This window comes from Rhinolophus sinicus, linkage group LG01 (assembly GCF_036562045.2).
Source record: "Rhinolophus sinicus isolate RSC01 linkage group LG01, ASM3656204v1, whole genome shotgun sequence".
In the NCBI taxonomy this organism is placed as follows: Eukaryota; Metazoa; Chordata; class Mammalia; order Chiroptera; family Rhinolophidae; genus Rhinolophus; species Rhinolophus sinicus.
This window is the reverse complement of record NC_133751.1, coordinates 62,439,130-62,455,321: the sequence shown is the minus strand read 5'-3', so window position 1 is coordinate 62,455,321 and position 16,192 is coordinate 62,439,130. Positions and strand designations below refer to the sequence as shown.

The following is a 16,192-nucleotide window of genomic DNA, read 5'->3' as shown; positions in this document are numbered from 1 at the left end:
GTTTTGGCAGGATTAATCAACCTCAGGCAGTACTACTTCCTGAAGTTGACTGGCTATGCCCAGAGTCTCTGGCTCCTCCCTTTAACTCTGGATTCAGATAATGTGCCATACTATAAGGCATGAGATCTTGCTTCCCTAACAGCTGCCAAAGGGGTCAAGTGACACAACTCTGAAGTGAAGGGGAGTTTAACTTCTCATTGAGAACATCTTGACACATATTAGACAAGACACATGAAATAATTTCTCCTTCTCTCCCTCCCTATGGTTAGGCTATTCTGAATCATGGTTTTTCCACATAAACTGTTAGACATCCTGCAATTCCTAGCAGATACACTTGCTAAGTAATTAGCTGTGTCTTCTCTCCATGAAATAGTGGTTAGGGTGATAATGAATCACCTTATTTTTATTTACTGTGTTTCCCCGAAAATAAAACCTAGCCAGACCATCAGCTCTAATGCGTCTTTTGGAGCAAAAGTTCATATTAGACCCAGTATTATATTATATGTTATGTTATGTTATGCTATGTTATGTTATGTCATGTTATCCCTGGTCTTATGTTGTGTTATATAAGACCCAGTCTTATTTTAATATGTGTCTTATATTAAAATAAGACTGGGTCTTATATTAATTTTTGCTCTAAAAGACGCATTAGACCTGATGGTCGAGCTAGGTCTTATTTTCGGGGAAACATGGTATTTACTTTACTTCACTTTTCCTTATTCTTGCAACCCTGAAATTGCAGTTCTCAGTGAAACATTAGCATTTAAGCCTTTCCTCATGGGGTTTTCTACAGAACCTTGGTTAAGACAATAGTTGTCAGAATTGTTCTAGATCAGGAATTGGAAACTACAGCCCATGGGACAAATCTGGCATGCTGCCTGTTTTTGTAAAATATTTTATTGGAACAAAACCATGTTTATCCATTAACATATTGTCTGTGGCTGCTTTCTTATGACAAGAGCAAGGCTGAGCAGTTGTGAAAGAACTATATGGTCTGCAAAGCCTAAAATATTTACTATGTAGCCCTTTACATTAAAAATTTGTATGCACGTGTTCTAGATTGTAGACCCTCAGGATGGGATTTTGGAGTTGGATTGTCTTTTATCTAAAATCAAAGAACCCATTGAAGGTGCCGAGTGACGTGGTATTAAACCCTATCATGCAGTGACATCACAGTCACTTGAACATTCTCCTATTAGTAATTGGGATGAGGGCCTGATGGAAAGGTAAGACAATGGGAAATCATATACTTGTGGTGCTTAATTGATAAAAGACAATGATAATTATAACATAATGAAATAAAATAACTTCCTTTGGTGCCATTTATATTATTTTCTTTCCCAACGTAAGTTATCAAAAATTTTGTAGTTTGAAACGATATAAATGTATTATCTTATAATTCTGTAGGCCATAGCCCAACATACCATGTTTCCCCGAAAATAAGACCTAGCTGAATAATCAGCTCTAATGCGTCTTTAGAAGCAAAAATTAATATAAGACCCAGCCTTATATTATATTATAAAAGACCCGGTCTTATGGTAAAATAAGACCGGATATTATATTATATTATATTATATTATATTATATTATATTATATTATAAGACCCAGTCTTATAGTAAAATAAGACTGGGTCTTATATTAATTTTTGCTCCAAAAGACACATTAGAGCTGATTGTCTGGCTAGGTCTTATTTTCGGGGAAACATAGTAGGTCTCACTAGGCTAAAATCAAGATATTGGTAGGATTGCATTCCTTTCTAGTAGCTCTAGAGGAAAATCTGTTTTATGGTCTTTTTTAGCTTTTATCGGCTATACACACAGTCCTAGGCTTGCAGCTTCCATCTTCAAAGTTAACAATATATCATGTCTTTGACCTTCTTCAGTCATCACATGTCTTTCTATCTAACCACTGCTGGGAAACATTCTCCACTCTTAAGGACTCATGTGATTAGATTGGGCCCACCATGATAATCCAGGATACTCTCCACATCTCAACAAACCTTATATATCTGAAAAGCCCTTTTTTGTCATATAAGGTAACATATTGATAGGTTTGAGGGTTGGGGCGTAGACATCTATTAGAGGCTATAATTTTGCCTACCAAAGCACTGGAGACTGAAAATAAAATGTTCAACTCAGGATAGTTAATTCTACAGCTCTAGGGAAGACTGTGCTAAAAATAGGTCAAGGATATGTTTATAAGGAGAGTAAATGTATAATTTGATAGGTTTTGTTTGTTAAAGTCAAAGCACTAATGAGGAGAGAGTGTGACCCTGACACCTGGTATATTAGCTTCGCAGGGCTGCCATTACAAAATTCTATAAACTGGGTGACTTAAAATGACAGAAATTGATTATTTTGCAGTTTGGAAGCCAGAAGTCCTCAATTAAGGTCTTGGTCAGGCCATGCTCCCTCTGAAGGCTCTAGAAGAGAATCCTTCTGTGGGGACAGAGTCCAAGAGAGCAGTTTCCAGTCTCTCGGCCTCATGTGGAAAGGTGCTGGCTTGGGTAGTAGATGGCCATCATTTGTAACTAGTTGGCCATCATCAGCTGTAACCAGTTAGCCATTGGCCACTGACATAACTGCCATGGCTATGCTGGTTAGTTGGTTGGCAGAGAAGCAGATGGAGGATTGCGGACCATGTGGCTACTGCTTCCTGTGTCTCCAACCCAGCCACCAGCGAGACTATAGTGGTATGAGTCCCCTATCTATGGCTCTGTGGTTGTTCCTTTTTGGCCTCACCCTATCCTGCGTTCTGGAGCATGGAGTGGGAGCTGAGACCCCACATGACACCGTCCTTGCCTTTTCCTCCTTCTGGTGGCTCCTTATAATTTTATTTGTGGTATCTTAACTCCAGTTTCTTCCTCCGTGTTCACATAGCTTTCTTTTCTATGTCTCTATGTCTTCTCTTCTTTTATAAGGACACTGAGTTGGATTTAGGGCCTGTCCTAAATCAAGGACAATTTCATCTCAAAATTGTTAACTAATTTCATCTGTAAAGACCTCATTTCCAAATAAGGACACATTCTGAGGTTCTGGGTAGACATAAATTTGGGGGGACATTATTCAAACACTACACATGGGGTAGGGAAACTTACGTAAATAAGCCTGAGGATATTATAAACTCCACCTCCTCCAGTTTCTTCAAACCCTCTTGACCAGCAAAAGTACCTCTTTCACTGTTTCCATAAAATAGTTTCCCTTTTCTAAGAGACTATGAAATGACCTCACCTGAGGTAATTTTCTTGCCTGATGATGTTTATCCTCACAACACTAACCTCCAATCTCATTACCTCCAGGCCAATAATCAGAATCAGATCTCAGATCTCACCACAGCTTAACATAGCAGAGTATTCCTCTAGGAAGAAATGGACTACATATGAAAAAAAGAGAATACCCCTCAGTATGTAGGAGTGTTTTTGTTTTTAAGGGTTTGAACTTGGGAGCTATATTTTATTGCATGGGGTCACTCCACCATGATTTGAGATTTAATGCTTCAAGGAGGACACCAGAATTTGGTTCTACTCATTTACTGGGGTGACTCCTTGAAGTCTGGACTCAAACAGCCATATAGCAAACAGAGATGCCAGAGCCTGTTGGTATGGTATTAAAGAAGGGGTCAGAAGACAAGGCGATGGGAATGTTAAAATTGATGTATTCTTTGTCCTGGAAACTTAACTCCTGACTGTATTCCCTAGGAGGCTCCTAAGGACACTGTCTTCACATAACCTAATAAAGAATGCTCTGGAAAGAAGAGTATCAGCATATTTGAGAAGTTTGGTAATGGTTGTCCTTTTTTGGCTTTCATTAACAGTAGGAAATGATGGCCGACAACCAGGCTGCATAATAGCTGTAAGGATTAACTCTCATGGATTGCTAGCAGTCAGATGGCAATACAGGTGGTTACCTGGCAATATTAACATTATTACCACAACAAGCAGCAAGACTGAGGTGGTAATGCAGGAATCTGTGGTAGTAGCTAATATATCATGAGCAAAATTATGTGGGCAGCTGACTGGGATGTTGTTTGATTTTCATGATCAGAAAAAAAAATCAAGAATAGTTTGGCTCTTGGCATCGAACACCAAAATGAAAAATCACAATACCTAATCAGGTTTCCAGATGTAAATCAGCTCACAGACCTAGAGGCTATTGATGGGAAGGGAGAAGCCAGTTGCCCTGAAGAAGGACCCTGAAATGCCCCCCATAAGTACACATAGTAATTATGAAAGCGTACACGGTCGTTTGCAGGAATAACTGTTTACTTTCTCACTAGTGTTAGCTATAGGTTCAGAGCAGACACTGATACCAAAAGATCCAAAAAGCAATTGTGATCCTCTAGTTTGGTGTATGGTACTAGGTAACTAGGTGATAAATGGAGTTTGGGCCCAGTGTATCTCATAGTAGGTTCAATATGCAGACACACCAGTTATTTCACACTCCAATTGTATAATTTGTGCAGATGTGCTAAAAAGCTGGCTTGCTTAATCTTCATATTGGTTTCCTGACATAGGAATAAGAATGATTATAGTTGGAAGGGACAAATGAAAACTCCTGAGACTGTCTCCCTGCCAAGATTGTAAACAAAAGCCAGGCTATATCCCTGGAGGAGTACCAGAGATTAGCACAGTTACCCTTAAATGATACAATGGTAGTGGGCACTGATACACCTTTGTTGAATTTCATTATTTGCATTCTGCAAAAAACAACATAGACTGAGCTTGTTATTAGTAAACCGCTATGAAATTAACCAACTGATAACCCCAATTCCACATGCCTTGCTATTGAGACTGTTACAGGTGCAGATTAACATAGCCCATGTCATTTGATAAACAATTATTGATTTAGTGAACTCAATATCCATCAGTAGGAAGGATCAAAAACAGCTTGTTTTTTATAGAAAGGGAAAGCAGTATAACTTCGCAATCTTTTCCTGAGACTGTGTTATTTTTCTTTCTCTCTGTCAAAATATAGTTCATAGGAACCTTGCTTATCTTGGCAGGAAACAATGTGTTCACTTTCTTTACTATATGGTACTAATTGGATATGGTGAGCAGAAGTGGCAAGTACCTATACAGTTCATAAGACTCATGTGTCGGGGAGGGAAGAAAATCCTCCAAGGATCTAGGACCTTGCCCTATATGTGATATATGTTTTGAGTGTCTGATGGTCTGGGGTGTGCAAGGGCACTTCCTCTAAGGTAAAGCACAAGCTTTTGTACTTTTCCTTACTAAGAAAGTGTCATATCACTTGGTAGGCCTTTTCGGATTTAGATAATAGTATATAATGCCCTTGAAATTACTGTTCCAAATCATTTTTTTAGATTATCCAAAAGTCTGACACTTTTTTAATGGGGCCTAGAGAAAAAAAGAGCCCTTCAAGCTGCTTTGCAAGGTACTTCACCACTTGGTATCTGTAATCTAGTAGATCTGATGGAACTTAATGTACCTGGTAGATAAGAGTGCTCTACTGGAAAGCCCAATAAGAGAGTCACAACACTACTCTTCATTTTCACAGCAATTGCTAGCATGCTTACGTGCCCTTGTAGCGACTGAACACCTAATCATGGGATACCAAATAACTAACCTGAGTTGTCCAGCATGAGTTAGGTGTTACATTCTTTGAGTTGTATGATTGAGTGAGGGAAGTGACAATCCATTTTACAATGGAAGTGGTATTCATGAAATCAGCCTTGAGCTGCCCAAAAAGCATAACTAAATTAGATAAATGAGAATCCCAGAATTTAATCTGTTGCAACAATGCCTTCTTTCCAACCCACATATGAGATCAGACAATTAAGTTCGCGAACTCATCCTAGATAGAGTACTACATACCTCATTGCTGAATATCACTATGGTCGCCTCCAAAGTACTCCCCTTGGGAAACCATGCACTGATGCCAGCACCTATTCCACCCTTCAAAGCAATTTTGGAACTCTTTTTTTTGGAATGGCCATCAGAGCTGTCATCATATTACCCTTGATGTCCTAAATGTCATCAAAATGTCTTCCTTCAATATTTCCTTTATCTTCAGGTAAAGAAGTCATTGGGGGCCAGATCAGGTGAGTAGAGAGGGTGTTCCAATACAGTTATTTGTTTACTGGCTAAAAACTCCCTTACAGATAGTGCTGTGTGAGCTTGTGTATTGTTGTGATGCAAGAGCCATAACTTGTTGACGAAAAGTTCAGGTCCTCTAATTTTTTCACGCATCCTTTTCAGCACTTCCAAATAGTAAACTTGGTTAACTGTTTGTCCACTTGGTACAAATTCATAATGAATAATCCCTCTGATACCAAAAAAGGTTAGCAACATGGACTGATGAAACTTTTTTGGTCGTGGAGAACTGGCTGACCTCCATTGTGCACTTTGACACTTTATTTCAGGGTCATATTGGTATACCCATGTTTCATCACCAGTGATAACATGTCCCAAAACATCATCTTTCCTCTCCAAAAGGTCTTGGCAAACTTAACTCTCCTTTGGTCCCCTTCAGGACCATTTTTGCACACACCTTGCTCATGCCAAGATTTTCAGTTAAGATTTTTCCCAACTGTTTTTATATCAATGTTTACTTGGTCTGCTATGCTTCTCACAGTCAGCCAATGAGTTTGATGCACAAGTCAATGGATTTTTGCAATGTTTTCCTCAGTTCTGCTCGTTACTAATCGTCTTGACCTCTCTTCATCAGTGATGCATTCTCTCCCCTCAGAAAAACATTTAATCCACTTGTACATGGCTGTTTTCTTCGTGGCATTATCCCCATAGACTTGGACTAACATGTCTCTGATTTCACTTCCACTCTTGCCAAGGTTAACAAGAAATTTAATGTTTGTTTGTTGCTCTAATTGAAGCTCAGACATTCTCGTGAAGGCACACAAAAACAAGCAAAAACAATAATGAACGCCATTCAATATGACACCACCACACATCGACACAAACACAGCTGTGAGACACTGATATACCAAGGTTATGAAACCTTCCCGAGCTGCTTGTACAGTGCTGCCAATGTAAGTGCACGGTGGCAAGTTCGTGAGCTTAATTGTCAGACCTCGTATGTCAAAACTTACGGAATGTAGCTAAAGATGTTCTTAGAGGGAAATTTATAGATTTTTATTGCATTTATTCAAAAGTAAAGAAAGGCTGAAAATCAATGATTTTAGTGTAAAGATTGAAAAATAGTGAATTAAACTAAAAAAAATAGAAGATAATAAAGATGGGATGATTTTGTGTTGATATGACTGAGCCATGGGGTGCCCAGATGTTTGGTCAAATATTATTCTGGGTATATCTGTGAGGGTGGTTTTAGATGAAGTTAATGTTTAAATCAGTAGACCGAGTAAATCAGATGGCCCTCCCTAATGTGGGTGGGCCTCATCCAATCAATTTCCTGAATGGAACAAAAAGGCTGACCCTCCTCCAGGTATAGAGAACTCCTCCTGCCTGACTGTTTTTGAACTGGGACATCAGCTTCTCATGCCTTTGGACTTGATCGGAAACATCAGCTCTTCCTGGATCTCAAGCCTGCTGGACTTCTGATTGGAATTACACCATCAGTTCTCCTGGTTCTCAGGCCTTTGGACTCACACTAGAACTACATCAGTGGCTCTCTGGGTCTCCAGCTTGCCAGTTCACAAGTAGATCTTGGGACTTGTTGGCTTCCATAATCATGTGAGCAAATTACTTATAATAAACTCTTTATACACACACACACACACACACACACACTCTCTCTCTCTCTCACTCATCCTATAGATTCTATTTCTCTGCAGAACTCTAACTAATATAAAAGATGAGAGCAGAAATTAAAAGAAATAGAAAACAAAAGAGTAGTACATTAACAAAAACAAAAGTTGAATTTGTAGAAAGAGTAATAAAACTGATACATCTCTGGCAAGTCTGATCAAGAATCAAAAAGAGAAGGCACAAAGGAACACAGCCAATTTGTGCTTATCCCAGGAATATGAAGTTGTTTTCACTTTTGAAAATCAATCCATGTAACTTGCATATTAACAGAAATAGGAGAAAAATGTATGACAATAAAAAGATACATAAGAAGCAGTTGATAAAATCCAACTTCCCTTCATGATAAATAAAAAGCTCTTCTTATATTAGGAAAAAAAGGAACTTCATTAATCTGAACTTTGTTAATTTATCCAAAATTATGACAGTATCCTCCTTAGTGGTGAATTAATAAAAGTTTTCCTGCTGCAATAAGAAATGAGGTAAAGATGCCAACGATATATATCTTCTATTTAACATTGTACAGCTATTGACAATATTAGTTGTTAAAGAAGATGAGAAGGAAATAGAGCTCTCATATGAGCTTGTAGAAATGAAAACTGATAGGTTGGTACAAAAGTAATTGTGGTTTAAAAGGTTAAAAATAACTGCAAAAACTACAATGACTTTTGCACTAACCTAAGACTTTGGAAAACTGCTTGGCAGTATTGATTAAAGTTCCTCATAGTCTTACCCCGTGGGTAAGTATATACCTGACAGAAATGCCTGTATGTGTTCACCAAAAGACATATACAAGTTTGTTCATAGCAACGTATTACATCACCTGTAAAAATGAATAAGTAAATTGTGATAGTGTCATACCCAAACAATGGAATTCTATTACAGTAATGAAAGTGAATGGGATGGTAACCAGACTTGTGGTGCTGATCCCTTTGTAGTGTATATAGTTGTCGAATCATACCTGAAACTTACATAATAAAATAATTTTTAAAAAAAGAGGTAAAAAAGAAAGTGAATGAACTTTCTATTGCTACAAATATCATGTTTAGAAATAGAAGCTGAACAGAAAAGAGTATGGTATGTATAATTCAACTTATATAAAATTCAAAAACATTACAGTAACCTATAATGTTAGAAGTCAGGATAGTAGTTTCTTTTAGAGAAGAGGATAAGGATATTGACTGGGTAAAGGTGGGATATAGGCTTCTGAGTGTCTTGTATTGTTTTTCTTCTATTTCTTGTTTTTCTATTGTATTTCTTCACCTAGGTAGAGGTTTCATGGCTATGTTTACTTCATCATAATTCATGAAAGACACAGCTATAATTTGTGTATCTTCTCTATGTATACTTCAATAAAATATTTCTTAGAAAATTAAACACCTATTCCTGACAAAAGAAATTTATATAAAATGAATCAATTCAAACTTCTTTATATATATGTTAAAATATATAGAATCCAGGACCTTATTGAATGGGGAAACACTAGAGGCATTAGTACTAAAGTCAGGAAGAAAGCAAGGTTGCTCACTCCCTCCACTATTTTTAACACTATTGGATTTTCAGTAATGTGTTTAGACAAATACAAACAATTAAAGGAATAAAAATTGGAAATGAAGAAGTAAAATAGTCTCTATTTTTGGATTATATGGTAATGTACCTGGAATGCCTAAGAAAAGCAACTTTAAATTGAATACAAACAATAAAAGAATTTAGAGGATAGCATGTTAAATCCAACCATAGAAATAATACCCTTTTAAAAGAGAAAGTGAAGAGAAGCTCCCATATAAAACAGCAACCAAAAATTCAAAATAATTAACTATAAGGTTAACAAGAAAATCTACATATGGAAGACTTTCAAACTTCCTGAAAAGACGTAAAAGTATAGTTGGATAAGTGAAAGGCATTCTTTGCTCTTGGATATGATGACTCATTTTTTCTTCTATGTCCTGAAGTTTACTATTTAAAAAAAAATTTCTAGGGTTAAACGCTTATATCACTAAACAAAAATTTTTCTTCTTTTTGTATGTATTTATAAAACTATAAATTTCTCTCTTGAAGATTCATCTGTATCTCACAAGTTTCAATATAAGGATTTTTGTTCAGTTCTATTTCATACATTTTATTATGACTTCTTTACCATTAATTATTTAGAAGTATACTTTTTAGTTTACAAAACACTTTTGTCAGTGATATCTAATTTTATTTCACTGTTGTTAAGGAACATAGTATCTATGATTTTGATTCTTTGGTATCTAATAGTAATTAATTTAACAGCTATTTATCAGATACCTATTTTCCTTAGTTAATGTTCCAGGTTCTGATGATTTAATAGTGAAGAAGTCACCCTACTTCTGTACCTTTATGGTATTTATATTCAATTATGGGAAATATATATTTTTAAATATATATATAATATATAATTATATAAAAATATATAAATATACGATATATATTTGTAGTTTGGGTTATTGTTTTTTGGTATGGTTAGACATGATTGCAGAAGGATGTTTTTGTCTTGATCCATCATGGTCACAGAATGACCTTGTCTGATATCTACTGGGTATCAGGGGCTGCTTTTCTCTGTCCCAGTTCTCTAAGTGATTCTAATGTCTTTTTTCATATTTCTTGTATTATAATCTTATATGTTTATCTCAATAATTTATGATATTTTGAGTTTCAGTATTTTATATTTTGTGATCTACTGAGGCTATAACTAGCAATATTTTACAACCTCCATCTTCCAGATGTTTGTTTTGAAAAAATATAATGGCATTTTAAAATCCTATTCAATTAAATGTTTGGACTCAAATTATGAAAGGTTGTATTATTCCTTTTCTTGCTTAAGTCAGATTTTCTGAACTTTGTAGATTTACAAATCTCGTTTCCATGTACTCTGTAGGATTTTTTTCCTCATACTTTACATAAGAATTGGTTTTTATTGTTCACCATTTTCTCTGGAATGTAAAAAGAATTGATTTGAAGTTAAAACACATCTTAGTATGGTATATATCACATTATGTAATTTTTTAAACAAATATTCTTTAAATTTACACCTAATTTTTACTTTTTAACTTTAGCAAGTCATTATGCCATTTACTTTAGTATATAATTAAACTCAAATATTTTGTCAACTCAATTTTAAAATTTATTGTGTATGGTTTAATAACAAAACATTGGAGTATATGTTATAGCTTCAAAAATAAATTTACATTGCTTTCCTGACCTTGTATTTGAAATTTTGTTTATTTCCTGTTAAAATGACTAGCATGTTTGTTATAGGTTCTGTTCTGTTATAAAATGTTGAGGTATGTAATTAGGTCTCATCCTAGTAGGATGCTATGTAGGTGTAGCTTATAACTACCACTATATTTTCTGTTTTACCACTGTCTTTTTGGCATTACTGAAACATTGCATTGTATAAGAATTTTCATCAGCGAAATACTACCAATGGATTTGTAGAAAGTCATCTTAAGGAAAACCCATGGGAAATATCATTGTTTGAACATTAGCCTATTTTTATCCTCCCTGTTTTTTTTTAACCAACGAAAGATTATTTAATGAAACATAACTCAGAATCATATTATAGTGAAAATCATCATGGCTAGCTAGCACTGTTTAGCTGATTGACTGGCTGTTGAATGTGATCTTATAATCGTCTGTTTTCAGATTCTTATATTTTAAAATGAAGGACATATCTTAATTATCTTATTTATTCATTTATAAACAAATATTAGCCATTTTTAATGATATGAATTTCTAGAATACTTTTGTGAATGTCTGAGGGTTCATAATTCTGAGTCTGAAATGCTGTTATAAGTCAAAGAAAAAATAGAATTTTATATAATGAAACTTGATGCCAAATTTGTGGCCACATTATTCAAGTACATAGGGCTGAATGGCATTCATTATACATAGTTTATTAAACTTCATCCTTTATTTCTACCCCTTTTTTCTTTTGTTCCAATTTTCTTATTTATTTTTATGTTGTGTCATATATATTTACATATTTCCTCAATCCCTCTTTGGAATGAGGCAGATTTAATTGGTAAATGTTTATATTGAAGTAGCTTGTTAATTTTTTAAAATGTAGGAAACATTCAGTATCTGCAAAAACTGGTATTCAAAATAAAGTTGTATTATGTAGTATAACTTTACTTTATTGTGTTAACATTAAACTTTATTTGAAGCAAGTTAAAATTAATGTTAGAATTACAAAAATGATTGTTCTAATGTTTTCCAGCTGCTAATAGGTTATGAAAATGGCACTGTAGTATTCTGGGACTTGAAATCTAAAAGAGCAGAACTAAGAGTTTATTATGATGAGGTAAGTGATTTCTACTGAAATATTTGAAAAAGTATTGTGACTTTGTGCTTCTTTTCAACTTTTAAATTTTGTATGTGACCAATATTTTATCATTAGAAAACTGCCTGGTTGTAACTCAATGCCTCACACTGCCTGTTGGTATCTGCACAAATTCCAACTCTGGGTTGTTCTCCTGAATGGGAATTCTGTCTTGATTACCCATTTTTGTGCTCCTTTTGGCATTTTATATACTTTGGTGCCTATTACCTGTACTGTAGCTCCACCTTCATTTGTACTCCTTTTCCTTTTTTTAGGGTCCATACGTTTGTCTTGATTGATTATTCTTAAGGTCTCTAAAGACACTATTCACACCTTCGTTAGAAAATTCTTCTGCTGTGGCAGAAAGTTTAAGTGGTCTGCTTGAATGGTCTTATCTTCTAATGCTTGCCTTCTGAGAATAAAGAGAGATTTTGTAAATAGTAATACTTATTAATAAGAGTCAGTAAGATCTGAAGTAAGTTGTATTGTACTTAGTTGAGACTGATTAGGTTTTCATTTAGAGAAAGCAATGAACTCCTATTTATCAAGGAATAGTCTCTGAATTGATACTTCAGTTGTTTACAGATTGAGTCTAGGCCATTAATTATTCCCCCCTTCATAAAAGGCTAATTTGAAGACAGTGAAGCTAGGGGCAAAAGTTGAGAAACGGGAATTACCTGTTGTAGCTGTGAAAATGATAGTGATCGATCATCTATGTTCTGAATTAAATTTTTAAAATGGTAGCGTGGGGAGAGATAGGAGAATACAGGTCAACAACCACTGTATGGTATCACACTTAATATGGGAAGAGTGACGAAGAATTTAAGACAATGCTGATAGAAAAACGGAATTTTTTAAAAAAAAGCAATAACAACAAAAAGACACATTTCTTTTAGAACACTTCCTTTGTGCGCTCCCTCTCATCCCCTCATAACAATTTACTTTTTAAGTTTTGGTGCTTAAAGATAGCTGAAGGTTTATAGGTAATTTGGTCATGATTGGTGAAGTGATGTTATACAAGTATGCTCTTGTATACTAGTATGAACTTTTGGAGCATCTTGAATCATAAGGCTAGAAGGTACTAACTAGGGAGCTAAGCTAGGATTTTCCTTTTGTTAAATACACAAAATATAAAGATGAGGATGGAGATTGCTTCGTCTCTCCAGACTAGCAGTCTTGAAATAAGAGTCCAAATACCATCTGGGAATTTAGCCAGTTAGAATTAGAGTAGAGGAGCTAAAACTGAAATCCAGAGGAAAAGGCTGAATTAGCTTGTTTTCTTATGCCCTTAAATAGTGTGGAAGGATCGTTTCTAACCTTAAAAAGCAAGCAAAAGTAATTTTGCAAAGAAATGTTTAAGTAAGGATTAAGAATGTTTAAGTAAGTTAGTAGAATACTACACTACATCTACTTTATACCTAGAAGTCACTTAAAATATTGATTTATATGGTACATGTATCATTTCCTTTGGTATCTTACTTTTTCAGTATATCTTTTACTAACAAGATTATCATTTTAAGACATAGTCAGGTCATGTACTTTACTACCTCTGAACCTTAGGAGTGGCTCCTAATTGTCAACAATACGAAGTCTTTATTTATTGATATAAGACTTATGGCCCCAGTACCATCTTTTCCCTTTAGTTCAACTTCCTGCATCTTTCTACAGACTTCTCAGTTCAGACATTTTACTTAGTATCTCCTAAACATATTATTTATTACCTCTTGCAAGCCTTTGTTCCTGCTAATTTCTTACAATGAATTCCCTTCTATCTTCTTTTGCATATCAAAATCTTATTAATTCTTTAGTCACTGCAAAACTATTTGGACTATTTAACTAGTCCCTTGATTAATAGCCATTGATGAGTTGAGAATTTGGTTTTGCCAATCCAAGCTTATTTTAAGAAATAACTATATGAATTTTATTTCCACATTAGCTGTGAAATTTTTATTTTATTATATTAATATTTCTGTTTTTAAAATCTTTCACAGAGAAACCCCTCAGAATTTGACCTGAGGCTAACTTTTTAATTCCTTGAGTAACTGCCATTTCTCCTTTTTTCATATTGTTACCCAGCTTTTTAGGTTTCTTTTTCTCTTTTGTTTTTAAGAAATTCAATCAAACAACCAATTTGACCGAACTGCCTAGTGATTTATCTTCCATATTCTGTTTTCTATTCTTTAAAAGTCTTCCTGAATTAGTTGTATTATATTTGGCTTTTCAGTAGACCCTTAAAGGTCTTTTAAAGAAAAGAGTAGGCTATAAACAAATATACAGAATGTTTATTCACTAAGTCTGTTCAAATGCCAGCTCTTTAATGTACTATTCTACATCCTCCTCTCTAATAACAAGTTGGTTTTACGTGCCTACTCTTCCTTACAATAAGTATACTTCCAGCAATTATTTGTTTCAGTTCTGTGTTGTAGATATTATTTTTACATCTGTTGTCTCCAGTAGGTAGAAATTCACTGGGATAGGAAGAAGGGTTAGGGCTCGGGACACTTTTTCTCCCCCCACCATTTGTAGAAAGGCAGTCTGAGAGAACTTTAAATTGACTGAGGTTCATCAAAGTTTACATATAGAGGAGGCAAGAAGAAGTGACATTTCCCTTGAGCTAGCTATAAAAGTGAGAAGAAATAAGCAAAGGAGAAGACAATGAAGAGTGAGTTTTTCTCTCCCTCTAACTGCCTCTACTGAACGCTGGCATAAAAGAAGTCTTCTCTGCCTAGTAATGTAGACCAGGGTGAGAGAAAAAGCTAAATCCAGGGTTTCATGTTTTCTTTTTCACTTAATAAAATCTTACTTATGTTTTGAGGTACAGCTTATATCCTATTTACTTTATGATATGTCTAATGATTACACTCGCTGTCAATTATCTGTAACTAATAATACTTGTTGTTTGGAAGTTCGATTATATCAGACTTCCCTATCTCACTGTTTTTTTTTTAATTTCCTTTAAGGAAAGTATCATGTTGTATATATCTATTCAGCTTTTATGTCTACTAGAGCTTCTCTCACAGTGCTTAGTACATTACCCAAGTTCCACATATACTTTATTGATTTAGAAAAACTACCAAGGTTGTGGACATATGTGATGACATCAATTGCTTATCCATTCAACAGATTTTATTGAGCACCTGCTTTATGTAAGACACTGTGCTACCACTGGGAATAAAACAATTTAGGAATAGGTAATAATACTTTTTAATTTTATCTAATTCACAATTACAGAGTGAACCTGTAAATATTAAAAATATTTAAACCCTTCTTGCTTCAAATAAATTTAAATTGTTTATGTTACAAGCAATATAGTACAATGATTGAGAATATGGTTTTATAGTTAGATAGACCTTGGCTTTGAGTTGTGTGACCTAAGGAAGTATCTCAATCTCTCTAGGCCTATTTTGCCATGTGTAAATTGGAAAAAAATAATACCTGTTTAATAGGATTAAATGAAATGATGTACATAAAGTGCTTACCATTGGTCTGGCAAATAGTAAGCCCTCAGATGGTAGCTCTTATGTAAATTATTTTTTAAATTAGCTACTTTAAATGGAACTAGGCCTTTACCTTATCAGAAATTATCTTCTGATAACCTTGCTTTTACTTCTATATAAATGATTTTTCAAAGAAGCATTATAAGATACAAGGAAGACATAGAATATACAACAAAAAATTCTGGAATCTAATGATATGAGGAAATTTACTTTTCTTTATCTCAGGAGATGAGTTTTTGTAGCCTTTTATAAGCCTATAAAGGACTGAACCAAAGATAGTATGATCTGGGTCAGAAAAATTACATATGTTTCTTAAGTGTTACTGTTATACTAATTTTATGTCAGAATATTTTTCTTTTGGAATGTAGAATGATATAACATACCAACTTCCCCCCTCTACTTGTTTTTATTGTTATTTCATTAGGCTATTCATTCAATTGATTGGCATCATGAGGGCAAACAGTTCATGTGCAGCCATTCAGATGGTAGCTTGACTTTGTGGAACCTGAAAAGCCCAAGTCGTCCTTTCCAGACCACAATTCCACATGGTAAGATATATGCTTTCAAAAGAAACAAACTCTGGAGTTACAGTGCCTTGACTTAAAGTAGGAGAG

General features: G+C 34.7%; 1 protein-coding gene across 14 annotated transcripts in view; it reads left to right on the top strand.

Annotated features, from left to right (window-relative positions):
- STXBP5L (syntaxin binding protein 5L) overlaps positions 1–16,192 on the top strand; it is a 242,728-nt gene that overhangs the window by 79,317 nt on the left and 147,219 nt on the right. For all 14 annotated transcript variants that reach the window (XM_074331359.1, XM_074331330.1, XM_019729632.2 and 11 more), the window contains exons 8-9: positions 11,980–12,063; positions 16,003–16,126. In XM_074331359.1, coding sequence (XP_074187460.1) covers positions 11,980–12,063; positions 16,003–16,126 — 208 coding nt within the window. The remainder of the gene's footprint in view (positions 1–11,979; positions 12,064–16,002; positions 16,127–16,192) is intronic.